The sequence below is a fragment of the Salmo salar genome, chromosome 23, assembly GCF_965601325.2.
Source record: "Salmo salar chromosome 23, fSalSal1, whole genome shotgun sequence".
Taxonomy (NCBI): domain Eukaryota; kingdom Metazoa; phylum Chordata; class Actinopteri; order Salmoniformes; family Salmonidae; genus Salmo; species Salmo salar.
Window position 1 is genome coordinate 33,423,678 of NC_138313.1, and position 19,800 is coordinate 33,443,477.

A 19,800-nucleotide genomic window follows, 5' to 3' on the forward strand; every position below is an offset into this window, starting at 1 on the left:
TTCTGAGAACAGAGCATTTTGCCTGTTCTGGGAATGTACATTTTTTTAGGTTGCATGGAGGTTCTGAAAACGTTTTAATCTGGTTTTATTAAATCAAATCAAACACTCTCAGAACAGAAATTATAGGTTATTTGGAGATTTTGAGTAACTTCCTTTTAATAACAGTGCTAGCTTATTTTGGGTAAACCTTTTGGAACTTCAAGCCCAGATAGAACATATGGACATTAATTTCCTTAGACAATAACAATATATTTTTTAAAGTGACATGGCATCAGTGAGATTCTAACCTATAATCTTCTGTTCTCTATCCATGGAATTAGTCCAGTGTGCCACCAGGATGGAGCTAGCATGCCATGTTTTGTTATGCATACAAAATTATTCATTTTAGTCTATTCAAATAGACCCAAATTCAAAGGAAACAAGCACTCAGGTGTGGCCAATTAGTGGGAGCGGTCAACACACCAGAAGACACTTAACAAGATAGAGGATAGAGAGAAATTAAATGTAACCATGTTTGAACTTCTAGGAAACGTTCTGTGAAAGTAATGAAATACCAATATATTTATTTTGTCAAGTTCAATATCCTTTTACTGCCGTGGGTTAAATCAGGGTCACACAGAGTGTTTCTTGGTGGTTTTACACAAATCTATTTTGAAACAAAAGTATACACCTCACACACCTGGTTATGGGCTTAAACAGAAGAAGACACCTGTACCATGTCAGATATAGTTGAAATGTCTTACATTTAGAGTTTGAATCCCAATGTTACACTTGATGTACATCACAGAAAACTGAAATATAGCAAAACTGTTTGACATAGAAACACTGGATAAAAAAGAAATAAAATGTAAAAAGTTAATATTATTAACATTCCACCCATGAGGCCACTAGAGGGGATTTGGTCATTTGACTGTAGGAAAGAGCTACATGTGCTGAGAATGTTCCAAAGCCAAGCAACTTTCCTGCACCATTTCCAGAAAGTTGTATGGAAAATAACCATAAGACAACCACACTCTCACTGAGTTCTAAGAAACATATGGTTCTCAGAACATTATGTGCTAGCTGGGTGGTTTTCTGGTCCACGTCAGTCCTCTGAATGTGGTTGAGAACTTGAAATACACAAGAGGACTTGAAAAAGAATTTAGACCAGAATGGCTATTCAAATACTACAGGCCATACATATTGAATGTAATAGGCCTCTTACTGTAACATATTTTCCTTCACAGATATCATTGATTATCACAATGCAATAGTGAGTTAACAGAACATGTCCCTAAATAGCAGACAATGTTATGCCATAAACAATCAAATTGCTTATGGCATAACGTGGTATACCGAAAGCACTTTCCTAGTTGAGGTGTATGGAGGTTTTTCATCATGTTGTAAGGCCAATACATGGGGCTTTGAGCGGACAGGAGCTTCCCTTTGAGGATAAAGACATAGTAACCACCCATGGGAGGGAGAGCACTGTGCCCCTTCATCCTCATCTCAGTCCTCCTGCAGCTTGGAGTGCTCTAATAGACAGAAAAGGAGAGAGGGGGAGAGAAGAAGGGAGAAAGAGAGAGAGGGAGAGAGAGGTAGGGAAAACTAGAGCGAGAAGGAGAGAGGAGAGAGGAATGGAGAAAGAAGGAGGGAGAGAGGGAGAGAGGGAGAGAAAAGACAGAGGAAGAGATAGGAGGAGAAGGAGAGGAGGGAAGAGGGAGAGAGGGGGATGATGTGGGGAAGAAAAGGAGACCTCTGTGTTGTGAGGGGAAGAACATGAAACCCATGGTGAAAGGAAATCAGAACTGGGAGTTTGGCCTGGTATTTCCAGGACAAAGATGGTGACCTATTACCTACTTATACATACTTTCACCTGACATTCAGGCCTGTGTTAGTTAGCCTTATTAGCATTGTGACAAAGACAAAATCTCAAAATAATTTCCTTGTTTTCTGTAGACCGCTTTCCCATCCTCCTTAAACTATTGAAATTCAGCCAAAGACGTCAATGAGTCCCTCTGTACAGACGAGTACATCTCAATGGTCCAGTGTTGAATGGCCAGAGAAAAGGGGATGGGGAACGAGGGACCACTGGTATTTGTGTTCTCCCACAAAACTCTTATAACCTTTCCACCTTTCATTTAATTTTTTTCTCCCGTCTCTCCTCACACATTGTCCCTCCCTCCCTCCCTCCCTCCCTCCCTCCCTCTGACAGGTGCAGGTAGAATATGTTGATACTGAAGCTACCTGGGAAAGAGAGAGGGACAGGGACTGAGAGAGGCAGGAAGAGAGGGAGGAACGCCAGCAGGTGAATTGTTATGAAAAGCTGTGGAGAATGTGTGGAAAGTCACCACCATGTTAATATTCAACTGTGGTCTGACTGCTGTGGTCGTTGGCACGTGCGCCAGTCACCTGGTAACAGGTGTTATGTGACACACAGAGACACACATGCCATGGAGGGATACTCAAGGGATGCTGTTTACAGGTGAGTGTTTTTAACGATCACCTACACACCTACAAACTTTTTAACATAGAGCTATGGGTTTGTTAGGAAGTACATTTCTTAGTTAATTTATTGTGGGAGCTTATTCGAGTTTGTGCTGTTTAAGCTAAATTGTGTGCGGGAGGCTAGTGTTTAGGGTTGGTGTGTGTTGTCATCAGGTAACATTTACCTGTTATCTCTTTTCTTTGTAAGGAGAAGAGGGAAATAGAGAGTTATAGCTGAGGAGGTGGAGCCCCTTTCTCTGGTCTATCTGAGGTGAACTGGGTTGACATTCATTCCACTGAAAACGATCATTACTCCTCTTTAGGTTATGGTGACAGATGAAAACAGGATATCACCCACCGAACCACGATTCCCCGCCCCTTGTTGTGTTACCTGTTGAGAGTCCTGGCTTAAAAGTATGATACTCAAATAGTTGGATCGACAAGTTTTACCAACTGCTTACCAAACAAAGACTTTCAACCAAAGCTGGGTTAACTCATCTTCGGTAGGTATTTTGTCATCTACTGATGTTAAATGTTAAATGTTAAACCTTGGGACCATTTGAGTTCACACTCAGTCACCTCAAAATACCTGTAGTAACATAGGATTTTGTGTCTTTCTGATGAGAATAGGTCACAGTCAATGATTTGAGGAGTCAAGATTCCCTCTTTCTCTCTGTGTGTTCTATGAGGTAAGCAAGCATGGCAACAATGTAATGAGTTACAAGGCTGGCATGAGAGTCAATGTTATGAATAACTTGCCTGTTGCTTTATGTTTCACTCTTCCAGAACAGTATATTTAGTCATTATAGCACCATGTCTAAAGGGGATACTACCACCAACCCTGAAACAGGTCAGTCCAGTCTTTGTGTCCATCCATATTTGCATGAAACAAGTGAAAGTGTGTCTAGATGTCAAATAAAGCATCCTATATATGACCTTTGACCTAGTTTGATAATGACGGAGTGTTTTAAGGGATCCGGTTTCCTCAGAAGAAGCTATTAGAGTAATTTCTGCCTTCTCCAGGCGTGGGTTTTGGGAATAAGGGGCTGCAAGATTCCCCCTGAGAGATGGAATAATAACACACTACAGTCTGTCACACACACACACACACACACACACACACACACACACACACACACACACACACACACACACACACACACACACACACACACACACACACATGATCTCATCCTACCCCATATGTGATGGACAGTGACGTGACCTAGTCCCTGTGCTATGCCCTCCTCAAATCTCATTGGTGATAGAGAAAGCCAATTTGTGGTTGTAATAGGCTTTTCTTTAACCATGTCTTTAACAGATATTACGTGGGAGGTGAGAGCAAACAGCCGCCACTTCCACAAACATCGACAGCGGAGATCCTTTCTGTGTTTCCGCTGGGGCCGATATGCCGTGAGTCACAGTACACTGTGTTGCTGTAACCCAACACTGTAGGCACAAACACACTAACCCACTAACAAACACTCACGTCTCCCTTGTGTCTCTCTCTCTGTGTTTCTTTCTGTGTCTGTCCACTGGGTTGGGTTGCCAGGACAATGTGGTGCGCAGTTTTAAGTACTCCCCTCTGACCTTCCTACCCCTCACGCTGTACGAACAGTTCCAGCGAGTAGCCAACCTTTACTTCCTCCTCATGGTGGTGATGCAGGTCAGACTCTGGGTTTCATTTATCTACTCAGTTCATTTCTATGGTTTCTGAGGAGGGGTAAATCATTTGTATTTTTTGGCCAATATTTGACATTAGTGATTTTATTTATCTGTATATATGTCGAGAAAGAATGGTAATATTTTCGATTGTTTTAGACTAGTGTTCTAGTATGAGCAGCTTATGTACAATTTATACTTGTGATTCAGTGAATGTGGTACTCAATATGTGTGTGTGTGTGTGTGTGTGCGTGCATTAGTGCTGAGTGAACAGTGCTTTTTTCGGTCAGTTCGGTTTCGGTCCAATTTTTAAAACATAATTAGGGTTTTTTGATTTTGGTTTTGATATTTTTTATTAACATTAAATGCAGTATGAAATAATGACATTAAAATGACTTTAGAGCTTTTTAATGGAAATTCAAAATCCGAAAATAGTGAACATTCAAATTTAAAATACGAAAATAGTGAACATTCAAATTTAAAATGCGAAAATAGTGAACATTCAAATTTAAAATACGAAAATAGTGAACATTCAAATTTAAAATACGAAAATAGTGAACATTCAAATTTAAAATCCTAAGTATGTCTGACAAAATAATTGTACTAATTCTTCAAAGTAGATGAGGCATACTATCACAGACGTCTCTATTCCTCTCATTGTTGTGTTGTGTACGTTCCTCTCTCATGCGTTCTATGTGGTGTGTCTATCTAACCTAATGTAGCAGGTGTAAAAGTGTATCCGTCTCTGTCCGAGCAGGAAAGAACAGGCACAATGGATTATGGTCATTGAAGGCAATTACCACATTTCTGTACTGAACTAGGTTGAATATTTGCTTAATGTGAACTACAACTTCCTTCAGTCCAGGGTCTCACATAGTTTTTGACTTGATTCCTCTCGTAATTAGATTTCTCTATAGAGAAACGGCTCGTCGGGCTCACAAAAAAAAAACGAAATGGTATTCAAGTAATTGAACCAACGTCGGTCAATTAGTTGCTTAATAACAACAACGATAAAAAATCTTGGTTAATCGCTCAGCACTAGAGTGCATGCATATGTGCATGTGTGTGTGTGTTTCCAGTGTGTCCCTGCCATCTCGTCCATCCCCTGGTACACCACCACCATTCCCCTGGTAATAGTGCTGTCAGTACGGGGGCTTAAAGACCTGGCCAATGACCTGGTGAGATCACTCACTCACCTTCCAATCACGCGCCTCTCTCATTCATTATCCTCATTGACTCCTTGTACTCACTGACAAACTGGTCTTCCAAGTTGCATATATTTTAGCTAGCTTCTCTACTCCAGCAGCGATTATGTTTGCATGGAGCATTCTGTGGTTAAGTGCATCACTGCGTTATGGTGTTTACACCCCTTTTGAAAGGCTTTGTGACCCTCTTTATTGACGTCATTTAGTGAAGGATGGAAATCTCTCAGCTTGTGTCACTATATGGTCCCTTAATTGTGTTTTCTCTCTCTCTTTCTCTCTCGCTCTTTCCTATTCACCATTTACTATCTGTCTGTCTGTCTCTACTATCTCTCTTTCTCTCCCTCAGGCCAGGAGACGCAGTGACTCTCAGATTAATAGGCGACCCAGTGATGTCCTCATCTCCCAGAGGTGAGCATAAAGATGCCAGCTCTGCCTCTTAGGGCACAAACCTAACTTCAGACACCCATGTGAACTGTAAAACACTCAAACGTTTGCGTGTGCTTCTAGTACAAGAGAAATAATATAGGTCTTTACCTCAACTCCTTTCTTTGTCCATTCTGCCTCTCTCCCTTCTGTCTCTCTCCCTTCTGTCTCTCTCCCTTCTGTCTCTCTCCCTTCTGTCTCTCTCCTTTCTGACTCTTTCCTCTCTGTCTCTCTCCTCTCTGTCTCTCTCTCTTCTGTCTCTCTCTCTTCTGTCTCTCTCCTTTCTGTCTCTCTCCCTTCTGTCTCTCTCCTTTCTGACTCTCTCCTTTCTGACTCTCTCCTTTCTGACTCTCTCCCTTCTGTCTCTCTCCTTTCTGTCTCTCTCCCTTCTGTCTCTCTCCTTTCTGTCTCTCTCCCTTCTGTCTCTCTCCTTTCTGTCTCTCTCCCTTCTGTCTCTCTCCTTTCTGTCTCTCTCCCTTCTGTCTCTCTCCTTTCTGACTCTCTCCTTTCTGTCTCTCTCCTTTCTGTCTCTCTCCCTTCTGTCTCTCTCCTTTCTGTCTCTCTCCCTTCTGTCTCTCTCCTTTCTGTCTCTCTCCCTTCTGTCTCTCTCCTTTCTGTCTCTCTCCTTTCTGTCTCTCTCCTTTCTGTCTCTCTCCTTTCTGTCTCTCTCCCTTCTGTCTCTCTCCTTTCTGTCTCTCTCCCTTCTGTCTCTCTCCTTTCTGACTCTCTCCTTTCTGTCTCTCTCCTTTCTGACTCTCTCCTTTCTGTCTCTCTCCTTTCTGTCTCTCTCCTTTCTGTCTCTCTCCTTTCTGACTCTCTCCTTTCTGTCTCTCTCCTTTCTGTCTCTCTCCCTTCTGTCTCTCTCCTTTCTGTCTCTCTCCTTTCTGTCTCTCTCCCTTCTGTCTCTCTCCTTTCTGTCTCTCTCCCTTCTGTCTCTCTCCCTTCTGTCTCTCTCCTTTCTGTCTCTCTCCTTTCTGTCTCTCTCCCTTCTGTCTCTCTCCTTTCTGTCTCTCTCCCTTCTGTCTCTCTCCCTTCTGTCTCTCTCCTTTCTGTCTCTCTCCCTTCTGTCTCTCTCCTTTCTGTCTCTCTCCCTTCTGTCTCTCTCCTTTCTGACTCTCTCCTTTCTGTCTCTCTCCTTTCTGACTCTCTCCTTTCTGTCTCTCTCCTTTCTGTCTCTCTCCTTTCTGTCTCTCTCCTTTCTGTCTCTCTCCTTTCTGTCTCTCTCCTTTCTGTCTCTCTCCTTTCTGTCTCTCTCCCTTCTGTCTCTCTCCTTTCTGTCTCTCTCCTTTCTGTCTCTCTCCTTTCTGTCTCTCTCCCTTCTGTCTCTCTCCTTTCTGTCTCTCTCCCTTCTGTCTCTCTCCTTTCTGTCTCTCTCCTTTCTGTCTCTCTCCTTTCTGTCTCTCTCCTTTCTGTCTCTCTCCCTTCTGTCTCTCTCCTTTCTGACTCTCTCCTTTCTGTCTCTCTCCTTTCTGTCTCTCTACCTTCTGACTCTCTCCTTTCTGTCTCTCTCCCTTCTGTCTCTCTCCTTTCTGACTCTCTCCTTTCTGTCTCTCTCCCTTCTGTCTCTCTACCTTCTGTCTCTCTACCTTCTGTCTCTCTCCACTCCACGTCTCAGTTTCAGCCCATCCCAGTGGAAGGATGTGTGTGTGGGAGATGTGTTGCGGATTCACAAAGACCAGATCATCCCGGTGAGTTTCCATGCCTAGGCTTTAGCTTCAGCTGATTCAGCACCACCTGCAGGTTTGCATAGAGTCAAATTCAAATGTGTTTATTCGTCATATACACATGCTATACATGGAGAACACAGTGCTATTAAATGCTTACTTGCAGGTTTACCTCTCGACGGTCAACAACAATAGAAAAAGTAAATAGGTTAAGAAAGGGTACTAAAAAAGTGAGAGAGTCCAAAGCGGTTCCCTAGCCCTGACTGTCTGATCGCCCCTCTCCCTTTGTGCTTCTCTCTATAGACATCTTCTCCTTCTGTATCCCTTGTAGGCAGATCTACTGCTCCTCTGCAGCTCTGAGCCACACAGCCTGTGCTACGTAGAGACAGCTGACATTGATGGGTAGGGGACAGAAACATCCATATACTGACAATGTACTCTTGTCTATACTGTACACTGAACCAGATATGACCTGTTTATTTTAAGCTGAGGGTATGAAGCCTGACCGTGGTCCCTGTCTTTGCAGAGAGACCAATCTAAAGTACCGGCAGGCCCTGGACGCCACCCACACAGGGATGACCTCTGACCCCACAGAACAGACCCTGGCTGCCTTCGATGGTAGGCACAACCTGAGCCAAAGCATTAGGAGAGTTAGGAAAAAATGCAAAGCGTATGCAAAATAGGGTGAGCTCATAACTGAAGCAGACCCTATCTGCCTTCAATAGTAGTCACCGACCTGACTCAGAGCGTTAGGAAGTAAAGGGAATTAGGAAAAAATGCAAAGTGTATAAAAATTAGGGTGAGCTCATAATAACAATATGTCAGTGTCAGGTTGCATTTGACATTTTAGTCATTTAGCAGATGCTCTTATCCAGAGCAACTTACAGTTAGTGTGTTCATCTTAAAATAGCTACAGTGAGGGAAAAAAGTATTTGATCCCCTGCTGATTTTGTATGTTTGCCCACTGACAAAGAAATGATCAGTCTATAATTTTAATGGTAGATTTATTTGAACAGTGAGAGACAGAATAACAACCAAAAAATCCAGAAAAACGCATGTCAAAAATGTTAGAAATTGATTTGCATTTTAATGAGGGAAATAAGTATTTGACCCCCTCTCAATCAGAAAGATTTCTGGCTCCCAGGTGTCGAGATTTCTGGCTCCCAGGGGGGGTGAAGTGCGAGTGTTAATTTACGAAAGGCAATTTAGTTATTTAAGATGGGGAATCTCTCTGCTGTTTTAGCTTCAGGTTCCACCATTGGGGTGCCAGGACAGAGAAGAGCTTTGACTGGGCCGAGCGGGAGCTGGCCTCCTGTAGGTGTGGGAGGGCTAAAAGACCAGAGGTGGCAGAATCGAGTACTTGTGTTTGGGTGTAGGGTTTGGGCACAGCCTGAAGGCGGTTCATCTTGCTGGCAAGTACCATGGTCTTGTCGTGAATGCGAGCTTTGACTGGAAGCCAATGGAGTGTGCGCAGGAGCGGGGTGACATGTGAGAACTTGGGAAGGTTGAACATCAGGCGGGCTGCAGCATTCTGGATAAGTTGCAGGGGTTTGATGGCACAAGCGGGGAGCCCAGCCAACAGTGAGTTGCAGTAGTCCAGACGGGAGATGACAAGTGCCTGGATTAGGACCTGCGCCGCTTCCTGTGTGAGGTAGGGTCGTACTCTACGGATGTTGTAGAGCATGAACCTGCAGGAGCGAATCACTGCTTTGATGTTTGCAGAGAATGACAGGGTGTTGTCCAGGGTCATGCCAGGGTTCTTTGCACTCTGGGTGGGGGACACCGTGGAGTTGTGAACCGGGATCGCTGGCGTAACACAGTTTCCCATTTTTAGACTGCTGGCTGGTGGCAATTATGTAATTACTTGTTCAGTCATTAAAGTTTAAAATTCAAACACTGGAGATTTTAAAATGTATTTTCGATGCAAGAGCATACTAATCAGCTACCAATTTAATTTTTTGAATATACAACTGTCCTTTATAGCCTACCTGAACCTGCATGATGTGAGCCGTTGTCGCACTCGCTCCCAGCTTGGAAAGTGCTTAAAAACAATCTATTAATGCCAAATAATAGTCAGTCCACCCTAAAAACACTAGCTTATTGTGGATTGATTCGTTATGCAGTGTACTGTCTATAGCTATATAGGCCTACAGTATTTAGCTGCTATTTAGAAACTTTTTATAAAAATGACAAATCAAATAGCCTAACAATGAGGAAAAAAGTTATCGAGTATAAATTCAGTCACTATTTATCGTTGAACTCAGTGGGTTTTATCTGGCCTACACAAATGGGCTGCAATATTTAAGGGAAATGAAATGAAATCCAACTTCAGAGACTCCTCTGGTCTCCTGAAGTCCTCCTTTTTTGTGTGCAAATGTTTTAATTAGGCCTCTAGGTCCAGGTTGCGGGCCAGATTGATTTCTATACTGAGTATTGCCAACCCATACAGTCTTCCCTGAGACATTGTGCATTATATGTCCATTGTGCAGCACATCATTTGAAATGAATGATATTGCAACCACACAACTCAAACACCAGTTCACCAGTAGGCCTATAAAAAAAGTCAAGCCCTCAAGAACTGTTTTCCACTAAAGATTATAATCTGTTTGCATCTGACAATTTATTGGCTGTCCACAATCCAGACGACCTATTGGCTGTCCTCGGAGCTTCCTATACAGTTAATCTCTTTCCATAACGTGTTCAGGCTGGTAATTAAGGAGAATGAGAGTCTCAATTAAAGATGTTGCAGAAGTTCTGTAATATGATTCACTACTCCCTTCTGCCAAGTTTCCCTGATGTTGCTATGGCAACATAGAGCCTCAGTGACACAGAGGAGAGCAGTCTCAGTTGAATGACCCGTCTTGAAGGCTGACTGGTTAGGGTCAGGAAGATAGTTCTGAGAGAGATAGCAAGAGAGTTGGTCAGAGACAGCACGCTCAAGTGTTTTGGAAAGAAAAGAAAGAAGGGATACCGGTTTGTAGTTTTTGACGCCAGAGGGGTTGAGTGTTGGTTTCTTGAGGAGGGGAGTGACTCTGGCCATTTTGAAGTGAGGAATAGGAGAGGGAAGTGAGGAATAGGAGGTCTCCAGAGATGGTCTGGAGAAGGGAGGAAGGGATGGGGTCAAGTTGGCAGGTTGTCGGTAGAAAGGGGCTTTAGCAGCAGATACAGAGGAAGAGAAGGTAGAGAGGAGGGAGTGAAAGGATGATAGGTCCTCTGGAAGTTTTGTTTTCCGCTCAGCTGCCCGCAGCCCTTTTCTGTAGACTCGCACTGTCACTGAGCCACAGAGCAGGAGGGGAGGGCCGACCGGGAGGAAAGAGGACGGTGCGAGTCATAGGATGTGGAAAGGGAGGAGAGTAGGGTCAAACAGGCAGAATTAGGAGACAGGAGGGAGTAGGATTTAGCAGAAGGGAGAGACGATAGGATAGAATAGGAGAGAATAGTGGGAGAGAGAGAGCGAAGATTGCGATGGCACATGACCATATGGGTAGGGGCTGAGTGGGTAGGTTTGGAGGAGAGGGTTTACAAATGTAAACAGACTTTTCTTTCTCTTTATTCCTCCATCATTCTCTCTCTGCCTCCCTTTCTCTCTTTCTCCCTCTTTTCTTCTTATTCGCTCCCCACCCCATCTCTCCCTCTCTCCCTCTTTCAGGCATTGTGTTGTGTGAGGAGCCCAACAGCCATCTGTACACCTTCCGGGGGGAGCTCCGCTGGAGAGGAGAGCGCCACCCTCTGGACAGTGAACACATCCTGCTGAGAGGAACAGTACTTCGAAATACAGACACAGCCTTTGGCATGGCCATATACACTGGTACTCAGCACACATACAGAGCCCCTGCTTCAATACTTTATGCACCCTCTCTTTCCCCCTAACAGATCAATGACAAGGACTATGAAATTGAACGTGTAAATAACACAGATCTTCCTGTCCCTCAGGCTCAGATAGTAAAATCCTTCGTAACGTTGGTCGGCTCAGAGTCAAGATGACTCAGATGGAGAAGGTCCTGAACAAAGTTGTCATTGGGGTGAGTGATAACGACCAGGAGAGGATGATGAAGTAAAGCAGTGTGAGAGTTATGGAGATAGATGGTTTTATCTGTTCATTTATATAACTATTTTGTCTTGACTCGTTTTATTATGATAAAGGATCCAACTTTTTTTTATGTGTGTGCTTTTTTTAAAGAGTGATTTTGTGTTAATGTATGTGTGTTCATATACATGTATGTGTGTGTCTGTGATCTCAGATAGTGCTGTTCCTACTGCTGATGGCTCTACTGCTGGCTGTGGGGTCGGGAGTGTTTCAAGGGCGTGTGTCCTCCCAAATAGAGGTTCTGTCTGCCCTAACGAGGGGCAACTCGCCCATCTACACAGCCTTCCTCACCTACTGGAGCTATGTGATCCTGCTCAGCCCTGCCATGCCCATGTCTCTCTACATCACGTGAGTAACACCACCAGGGTTGGTGTCAGTTCTATTTGAATTCATTCAATTCCAATACGAGAAATCGAAAAGTGGAATCAGCTCTTCCAATCCTATTGTACTGTACACGGCATACTTATTCAGCAGTCTATGAATCTCTATTGAAATGTATTTGTCGGTCACACATCTAGTATTGAGTCTGTTTGTGTCTCTGTGTGCAGGTTTGAGATGATCCACGTGCTGCACAGCCTGTTTATAGGCTGGGATGTAGAGATGCGAGGAGGGGTGGAGAGGTCCATCCCTGCCCAGGCCCGGAACACCTCTCTGAATGAGGAACTGGGTCAGGTGGGTTATCTGTTGAGTGACAAGACAGGCACCCTCACCCAGAACCGCCTGCTCTTCAGACAGTGCTGCATTGCAGGGGACGTCTATGGTAAGGATGGCCCATGACCTGGAAACAACAACCCTCTGTCTGTGTGTGTTAGATTTGGTTTCACCACTAAACATACAAGGGCCTGGAGTACCTTGTGTTATTGGTTCTCAGTCTGCTCCCCGGTTCGGAAAGACATTGACTGAACTCACTTTTGTTTGCATCTGACTAAAGACCAAGACCTACATTTGTATGTGTGTCAGACTCAGGGTTTGAGTTACAGGGCTGTCTGGAAGTGCTGGGCACTATAACAAAAAGTAACCGCCCCGCCCCCCTGGATCCCTTTTCCCCAGAGCTGAAGATCCGAATCAAGTTCTGCGCATGTGTTTCTTTGCCTCTACTTTACGAACACATTTTTGTGGTCACCCTCCTTTCACATTTCTCACTGTCAATCGTGAATGCTAATTCTTCAAGTTTAACCGGTAAGACGTTTACGCAGCATCTACATACCAACCATTTGATCTCAATCAGTTTAATAGACATATGCATTTAGATCATATTGAGCTATTCAGTGTTGTTTCGAAGTAGCCTACAATCTTGTTGTGAAGGATGTACAATAACCTCTACACCAGGCGGTGTAAGAGGAAGGCCATAAAAATGGTCAAAGACCCCAGCCACCCCAGTCATAGATTGTTCTCTCTGCTACCGCATGGCAAGCGGTACCGGAGTGCCAAGTCTAGGACAAAAAAGGCTTCAACAGTTTTTACCCCCAAGCCATAAGACTCCTGAACAGGTAATCAAATGGCTACCCGGACTATTTGCATTGTGTGCCCCCCCAACCCCTCTTTTTGCGCTGCTGCTACTTTCTGTTCATCATATATGCATGGTCACTTTAACTATACATTTATGTACATACTACCTCAATTGGGCCGACCAACTAGTGCTCCCACACAGTGGCTAACCGGGCTATCTGCACTGTGTCCCGCCACCCACCAACCCCTCTTTTACGCTACTGCTACTCTCTGTTCATCATATATGCGTAGTCACTTTAAACATATCTACATGTACATACTACCTCAATCAGCCTGACTAACCGGTGTCTGTATGTAGCCTCGCTACTGTATATAGCCTGTCTTTTTACTGTTGTTTTATTTCTTTACCTACTTATTGTTCACCTAATACCTTTTTTGCACTATTGGTTAGAGCCTGTAAGTAAGCATTTCACTGTAAGGTCTACACCTGTTGTATTCAGCACACGTGACAAATAAACTTTGATTTAATTTTAGAGCAGATGGTGTTAACAAACTGTAGCATAGCCTTCCTGTGTTTTAGTTGAAATCAAAGCATATGTTTTGCCTAGTGGCTCACGCTGTAGAGTTTGCAAAAATCTGATTTGAGAGAAAAATGTGACCATTCGCACAATCATGAAATCATGAAATGAGGTGGTGTTTTTGTCTTACAGTAATGTTATATTTTGCTATTATATTCGGTTCTGTTATGTAGAATACTATCATTATCTGATCTTGCAGACTTTGATTCAACTTTGATAAAACTTTATTAAACCAGCACCATTCACCAGAGTAGCCTGGCCTCTACGAGTAAAGCAGAGACCGTTTGTAAATGTCACGGTTGTCGTTGGTAAAGGAGGACCAAAACGCAGCAGGAATGTGGATGCTCATCTTGTGTATTTATTTACAAACTAAGTGAACACCAAAACAACGAAACGAACAACGACGACGACGACGACGACGACGACGAAACAGTCTTGAAAGGCTCACTCAGCAAAACAAGAAACAATCTCCCACAAATGACAAACAAATACACCCTAATATATGGGACTCTCAATCAAAGGCAAATAGACCACACCTGCCTTCAATTGAGAGTCCTTACCCCAATTAACTAAACATAGAACCAGACTACCTAGACTAAAAATAGAATTACATGAATCTCAAACAGTGCCCAAAAACCCCCGGAATACTTAAATCAAATGCCCTTACTACAAAAACACCACCCCGAACCACATAAACCAAATACCCTCTGCCACGTCCTGACCAAACTACAATGACAATTAACCCTTATACTGGCCAGGATGTGACAGTAAAGTAGAGAATCCTGAAGCTTCGGGACCTTTAGCTGTCGGGAAAGAGGGGTCCAGAAAAGTCAGATCCGCAGCCACTCTGATAACAAATCAGGGCACCCTCGTAAGTGTTAAAATATGAATATGGACATGCCCATAAGTGTTAAATATTGAATGTTGGTCCAGCCCTCTAGAGTCTAGGTGTAATCTGAAATTTGTCTGGAATCACATTCCCCATCTGCCCACTGTCTACTACTACTATCGGTCTGGTAGTTAGAACATGCTTACTGTCAGTCTAAAGGTCCCCACTCTCCCCACTCTATCTGAAAATGTCTTCATTTCTACTTTTTCTTTTTTTTCAGGTGATGCGTCAATCAGTGCAGAGGAATCACAGGTAATGATCCAGATTTAGATGTACCATATCATTGTAGAGGAAAACATTCACGTTATGTGGTTAGTTCAGTTTATTTGCACATTGTCAAATCAGTCATGAAGTAGTAAACGAACAAAAGAACATAACTTCCATCTCTCTGCCCCACCTTTGCCTCCCCCCAGACATTAGACCTGAGCTGGAACCCGTTCTCCTGTGGGGGTCTGTATCTGTCTGACCAGCGGCTGGTGGACAAGTTGAGGGGGCAGCAGTGCACACTGAGCAGACAGTTCTTCACCACACTGGCACTCTGCCACACCGTCATGACCGAATGGAAGAACGGTGAGGGCAAACAAGTAATTATTGCGTAATTCATATTTTACCATGTAAGTTCGTAAATTGAACTAGGTAAATACTTGGTGTTTTCTGTACAGTAAAATAAAATTGTACTAAACCCTCTCAAGAAGTAGGAAAACACATCTCAGCACGATACAACAATACAGCTGGGCGATTCCATGCCAGTGTAGGCCGAAAATATTTTTGGTATCTCAGATTGTTCTTGCAATTCTCACATAGAAAATTAATTGGGAGGAAGGATGTTTGACATGCTTTTTACATTTGTATCACAAACCATTTTGAAAGTGAATGTTGACATTTTAGGCCCTTTCTAGACCTATACATGCATCCTGTAAGACCCTATGATCTGTGAACCGTACCGTACAGACAACATCTGGGTGGCATTATACTCTTTGTAGTGTTCTCCAAAATATGGAGTTTGTCATGATTCTGAAATACATATTTTCTAAGTAATTTATTCAACATTAAAAACAATATCTCAAAAGAACCCTTTTTGATTTAGTTTATTTTAAGACATATTGTTTAGAACAATATACTCTACAAGTACATCACATTTCCAGAGTGGGCTCACTGCTAATTCTGAAGGTATGATACATTTTATGAGCAAGACAGTGACGGGAAAATGGATTCAAATGGAACATTATATTGACCTATAATGTCAATTTATATGTATAAAATGGGCCATTAAAAGTAGCCCACTCTGGAAATTTTACTTGTTTGAAGAGTATATTGTTCCAAGAAATATGTAAAAAAAATAAAAAAAAATAAAGAAGCTATATCTAAAAGGGTTATTTTGAGGCATTCATATTCATAATTCTGTGTTGAATAAATTAATGTGAAAAATAGTATTTCAGAATCTAGACTTACTCCATATTTGAGAGAGCACTATAAGGAGGATAATGACACCAAGATGTTGTCTGTATCGTGTACGGTTCACAGATCATAGGGTCTGACCATATATAGGTCTAAAAAGGGGCTAAAATTGCCACTTTCGTGATTTTCGTGTAAAAAGTATGCCGAACATCCTTACTCCTAATAAAGCTACTATGTGAGACTTGCCAGAAGAATCTGACATGCCAAAACTATATTTGTGCTATGCTGGCTTGGAATTGCCCAGATACTGTTACAGTTCTGTTGCGTGATGTTTGTCCCAGGGGGCCCGGTGTACCAGGCTGCGTCTCCAGATGAAGAGGCCCTGGTGGGGGCAGCCAGGGAGCTGGGCTGGGTCTTCCTCTCCAGGACCAGGGACTCTCTGACAGTCAGTGAGCTGGGCCTCAAACGCCACTACCAGCTCCTCACTCTGCTGGACTTCACTAGCCAGAGGCGACGCATGTCTGTACTGGGTAAGACTGACATTACTATCTGGCCATGTTAGAAAGGATGAATGTACGACCCTAACCTTGAGCTTACCCGTAAAAAATATATCCTAATGATGTACTTTCTCAAAAGATCTGACAGAATTTCCTCTTTTGTACATTCTAACATGGCTATCCAGTGACTACCTGAGTGAGACTGGATGCATCTGCCCCACAGCTCCCTATCCTGGACCCTTTCCCTTTCTCTCCCTTCATCTGTCTATCCCTCAGTCTCTCATGTTGATGTATTCTCCTGGCATGTATAAATGTGTTCTGTCCTCTGATGTATGTTGTGTGTGCAGTGCGGGAGCCAGAGGGAGGGCTGAAGTTATACTGTAAAGGTGCTGACATAGTGATCCTGGAGAGACTACAAAAAGACTGTCCACATCTGGAGAGCACTGAGAGAGCCTTAGATGTACACACACACACACACACACACACACACACACACACACACACACACACACACACACACACACACACACACACACACACACACACACACACACACACACACACACACACACACACACACACACACACACACACACACACACACACACACACACACACACACACACACACACACACACACACACACACACACACACACACACACACACACACACACACAGGGGCGGCAGGTAGCCTAGTGGTTAGAGTGTTGGACTAGTAACCAAAAGGTTGCTAGATCAAATCCCTGAGCTGACAAGGTAAAAATCTGTCGTTCTGCCCCTGAACAAGGCAGTTAACCCACTGTTCCTAGGTCATCATTGTAAATAAGAATTTGTTCTTAACTGACTTGCCTAGTTATAATAAAAACACTTCACATACTACATTTACATGTAGCTACTCACTGTTTATTATCTCTGCATAGTCACTTTACCCCTACCAACATGTACAAATGACCTTGACTAACCTGTGCCCTGCACATTGACTCGGTACAGGTACCCCCTGTATATAGCCTCATTATTGTTATTTTTTGTGTTACTTTTTATTTCATTTTTTACTTTAGCTTATTTAGTAAATATTTTCTTAACTCTATTTCTTGAACTGCATTGTTGGCTAAGGCCTTGTAAGTAAGTATTTTACTGTACGGTCTACACTTGTTGTATTCGGCGCATGTGACAGCTACAATTAGATTTGATAATAAGCAGAGCAAGTAGATCTCATGCAGCATCTCATGCAGCATCTCATCCAGCATCTCATCCAGTATATTCCCGTCCTCCTCCAGCTGTTTGCCCAGTCCTGTCTGAGGACTCTGTGCATAGCTGAGCGTACTGTATCTGAGGCCAAATGGGAGGAGTGGAGCAAAACCATGGCCCAGGCTGCCATGACAACCCGTAACCGTGATGACATGCTGGAACAGCTGCATGACGACATGGAGAGAGATCTAAAGGTATCCTCATAATCAGGGCACTGCATTACAGTATGTTTACCATACAATGACATTTGAGGAGAATTCCTATGCTCCAAAGGATGAAGCCCATCATGGAAAATTCATGAACGCTTTATATAAATGCAATGTGATCCAATATCATAGTGATAAAATCTCTGTACATCCTGGATCCTGTTGTGCAGCTGCTGGGCGTGACAGCTATAGAGGACCGGCTGCAGGACGAGGTCCCTGAGACCATCTCCATGCTCAGACAGGCTGGACTCAAAGTCTGGGTGCTGACAGGGGACAAGAAAGGTAACTACTGCTCCCCGCTGTCTGTCTGTCTCTGTCTGTTGGTCTTTCACTCCTTTTTTCTCTCTCTTTCTCTCTGCAGAGACAGCGGTGAACATAGGGTATGCCTGCAGACTTCTGGATCCTGATACCAGACTACTAGAAGGGGATGAACTGAGGTCAAACATATTTACACACAGACATACACACAGACGAAAACACACAGACACACATTCCCGCACACACACACACACACACACACACACACACACACACACACACACACACACACACACACACACACACACACGCACATACACATACACATACACACACACACACACACACACACAACACACACACACACATACACAAACACACACACATACACACACACACACACATTGACGATACTTTTCCAATATATCTATTTTCTGTATCCTCCCACAGGCAGCTCCTCCAGTCTCCTGATCCAGAGATTACTTTCTCCAAGGGCAAAGAGACAGAGCTGTGGTGTGTGGACAGGGAGAGGGCTGGGGAGAAATCAGCACTGGTCCTCACCGGCCCTGAACTGGTAAACATACACTACCGGTCCAAAGTTTACAAAACCGACTCAGTCAAAAGTTCTTCATTTTTTAGCACATTTGGAATTATGTAGTAAGCCAACAAGTGTTAAACAAATTCTTCGAATAACCACCCTTTGCCTTAATGACAGCTTTGCACACTCTTGGCATTCTCTCAACCAGCTTCATGAGGAATGCTTTTCCAACTCTTGAAGGAGTTCCCACATATGCTAAGCACCTGCTTTTCCTTCACTCTGCGCTCCAACTCATCTCAAACCATTTCAGTTTGGTTGAGGTCAAGTGGTTGTGGAGGCCAGGTCATCTGATGCAGCACTCCATCACTCTCCTTGGTCAAATAGCCCTTACACAGCCTGGAGGTGTGTTGGGTCATTGGCCTGTTGAAAAATAAATTATAGTCCCACTAGGCACAAACCAAATGGGATGGCATATCCCTGCAGAATGCTGTGGTATCCAAGCTGGTTAAGTGTGCCTTGAATTAAAAAAAATCACTGACAGTGTCACCAGCAAAGCACCCGCACACCATCACACCTTCTCCTCCATAATTCACGGTGGGAACCACACATACAGGAGATCATCCATTCACCTACTCTGCGTCTCACAAAGACACGGCGGTTGGAACCAAAAATCTACAATTTGCACTCCTGACCAAAGGACAAATTTCCACCGGTCTAATGTTCATTGCTCGTGTTTCTTGGCCCAAGCAAGTCTCTTCTTCTTATTGGTGTCCTTTAGTAGTGGTTTCTTTGCAGCAATTCGACCATGAAGGCCTGATTCACACAGTCTCCTCTGAACAGTTGATGTTGAGATGTGTCTGTTACTTGACCTCTGTAAAGCATTTATTTGGGCTGCAATTTCTGAGGCTGGTAACTCTAATGAACTTATCCTCTGCAGCAGAGGTAACTCTGGGTCTTCCATTCCTGTGGCGGACCTCATAAGAGCCAGTTTCATCATAGTTCTTGATGGTTTTTGCGACTGCACTTGAAGAAACTTTCAAGAACAGTTATTGAAATGTTCCGTATTGACTGACCTTCATGTCTTAAAGTAATGATGGAGTGTCGTTTCTCTTTGCTTATTTGAGATGTTCTTGCCATAATATGGACTTGGTCTTTTACCAAATAGGGCTATCTTCTGTATACCCCCCTACCTTGTCACAACACAACTGATTGGCTCAAACACATTAAGAA

At 43.5% G+C, this 19,800-nt stretch overlaps 1 protein-coding gene across 2 annotated transcripts in view; it reads left to right on the forward strand.

Annotated features, from left to right (window-relative positions):
- The first annotated feature begins 2,216 nt into the window (after window positions 1-2,216).
- The window catches only part of atp8b3 (ATPase phospholipid transporting 8B3), a 33,222-nt gene continuing 15,638 nt past the window's right edge, over window positions 2,217-19,800 (forward strand). For both annotated transcript variants that reach the window (XM_045706109.2, XM_045706110.2), the window contains exons 1-23: window positions 2,217-2,464; window positions 2,790-2,969; window positions 3,097-3,155; window positions 3,253-3,316; window positions 3,788-3,879; window positions 4,019-4,132; window positions 5,208-5,306; window positions 5,680-5,741; window positions 7,372-7,444; window positions 7,752-7,822; window positions 7,947-8,038; window positions 11,070-11,228; window positions 11,354-11,442; window positions 11,662-11,855; window positions 12,056-12,267; window positions 14,644-14,675; window positions 14,837-14,993; window positions 16,163-16,351; window positions 16,666-16,778; window positions 17,598-17,762; window positions 17,945-18,056; window positions 18,136-18,211; window positions 18,483-18,606. In XM_045706109.2, coding sequence (XP_045562065.1) covers window positions 3,280-3,316; window positions 3,788-3,879; window positions 4,019-4,132; window positions 5,208-5,306; window positions 5,680-5,741; window positions 7,372-7,444; window positions 7,752-7,822; window positions 7,947-8,038; window positions 11,070-11,228; window positions 11,354-11,442; window positions 11,662-11,855; window positions 12,056-12,267; window positions 14,644-14,675; window positions 14,837-14,993; window positions 16,163-16,351; window positions 16,666-16,778; window positions 17,598-17,762; window positions 17,945-18,056; window positions 18,136-18,211; window positions 18,483-18,606 — 2,262 coding nt within the window. In that variant the 5' untranslated portion in view covers window positions 2,217-2,464; window positions 2,790-2,969; window positions 3,097-3,155; window positions 3,253-3,279. The remainder of the gene's footprint in view (window positions 2,465-2,789; window positions 2,970-3,096; window positions 3,156-3,252; window positions 3,317-3,787; window positions 3,880-4,018; window positions 4,133-5,207; window positions 5,307-5,679; window positions 5,742-7,371; window positions 7,445-7,751; window positions 7,823-7,946; window positions 8,039-11,069; window positions 11,229-11,353; window positions 11,443-11,661; window positions 11,856-12,055; window positions 12,268-14,643; window positions 14,676-14,836; window positions 14,994-16,162; window positions 16,352-16,665; window positions 16,779-17,597; window positions 17,763-17,944; window positions 18,057-18,135; window positions 18,212-18,482; window positions 18,607-19,800) is intronic.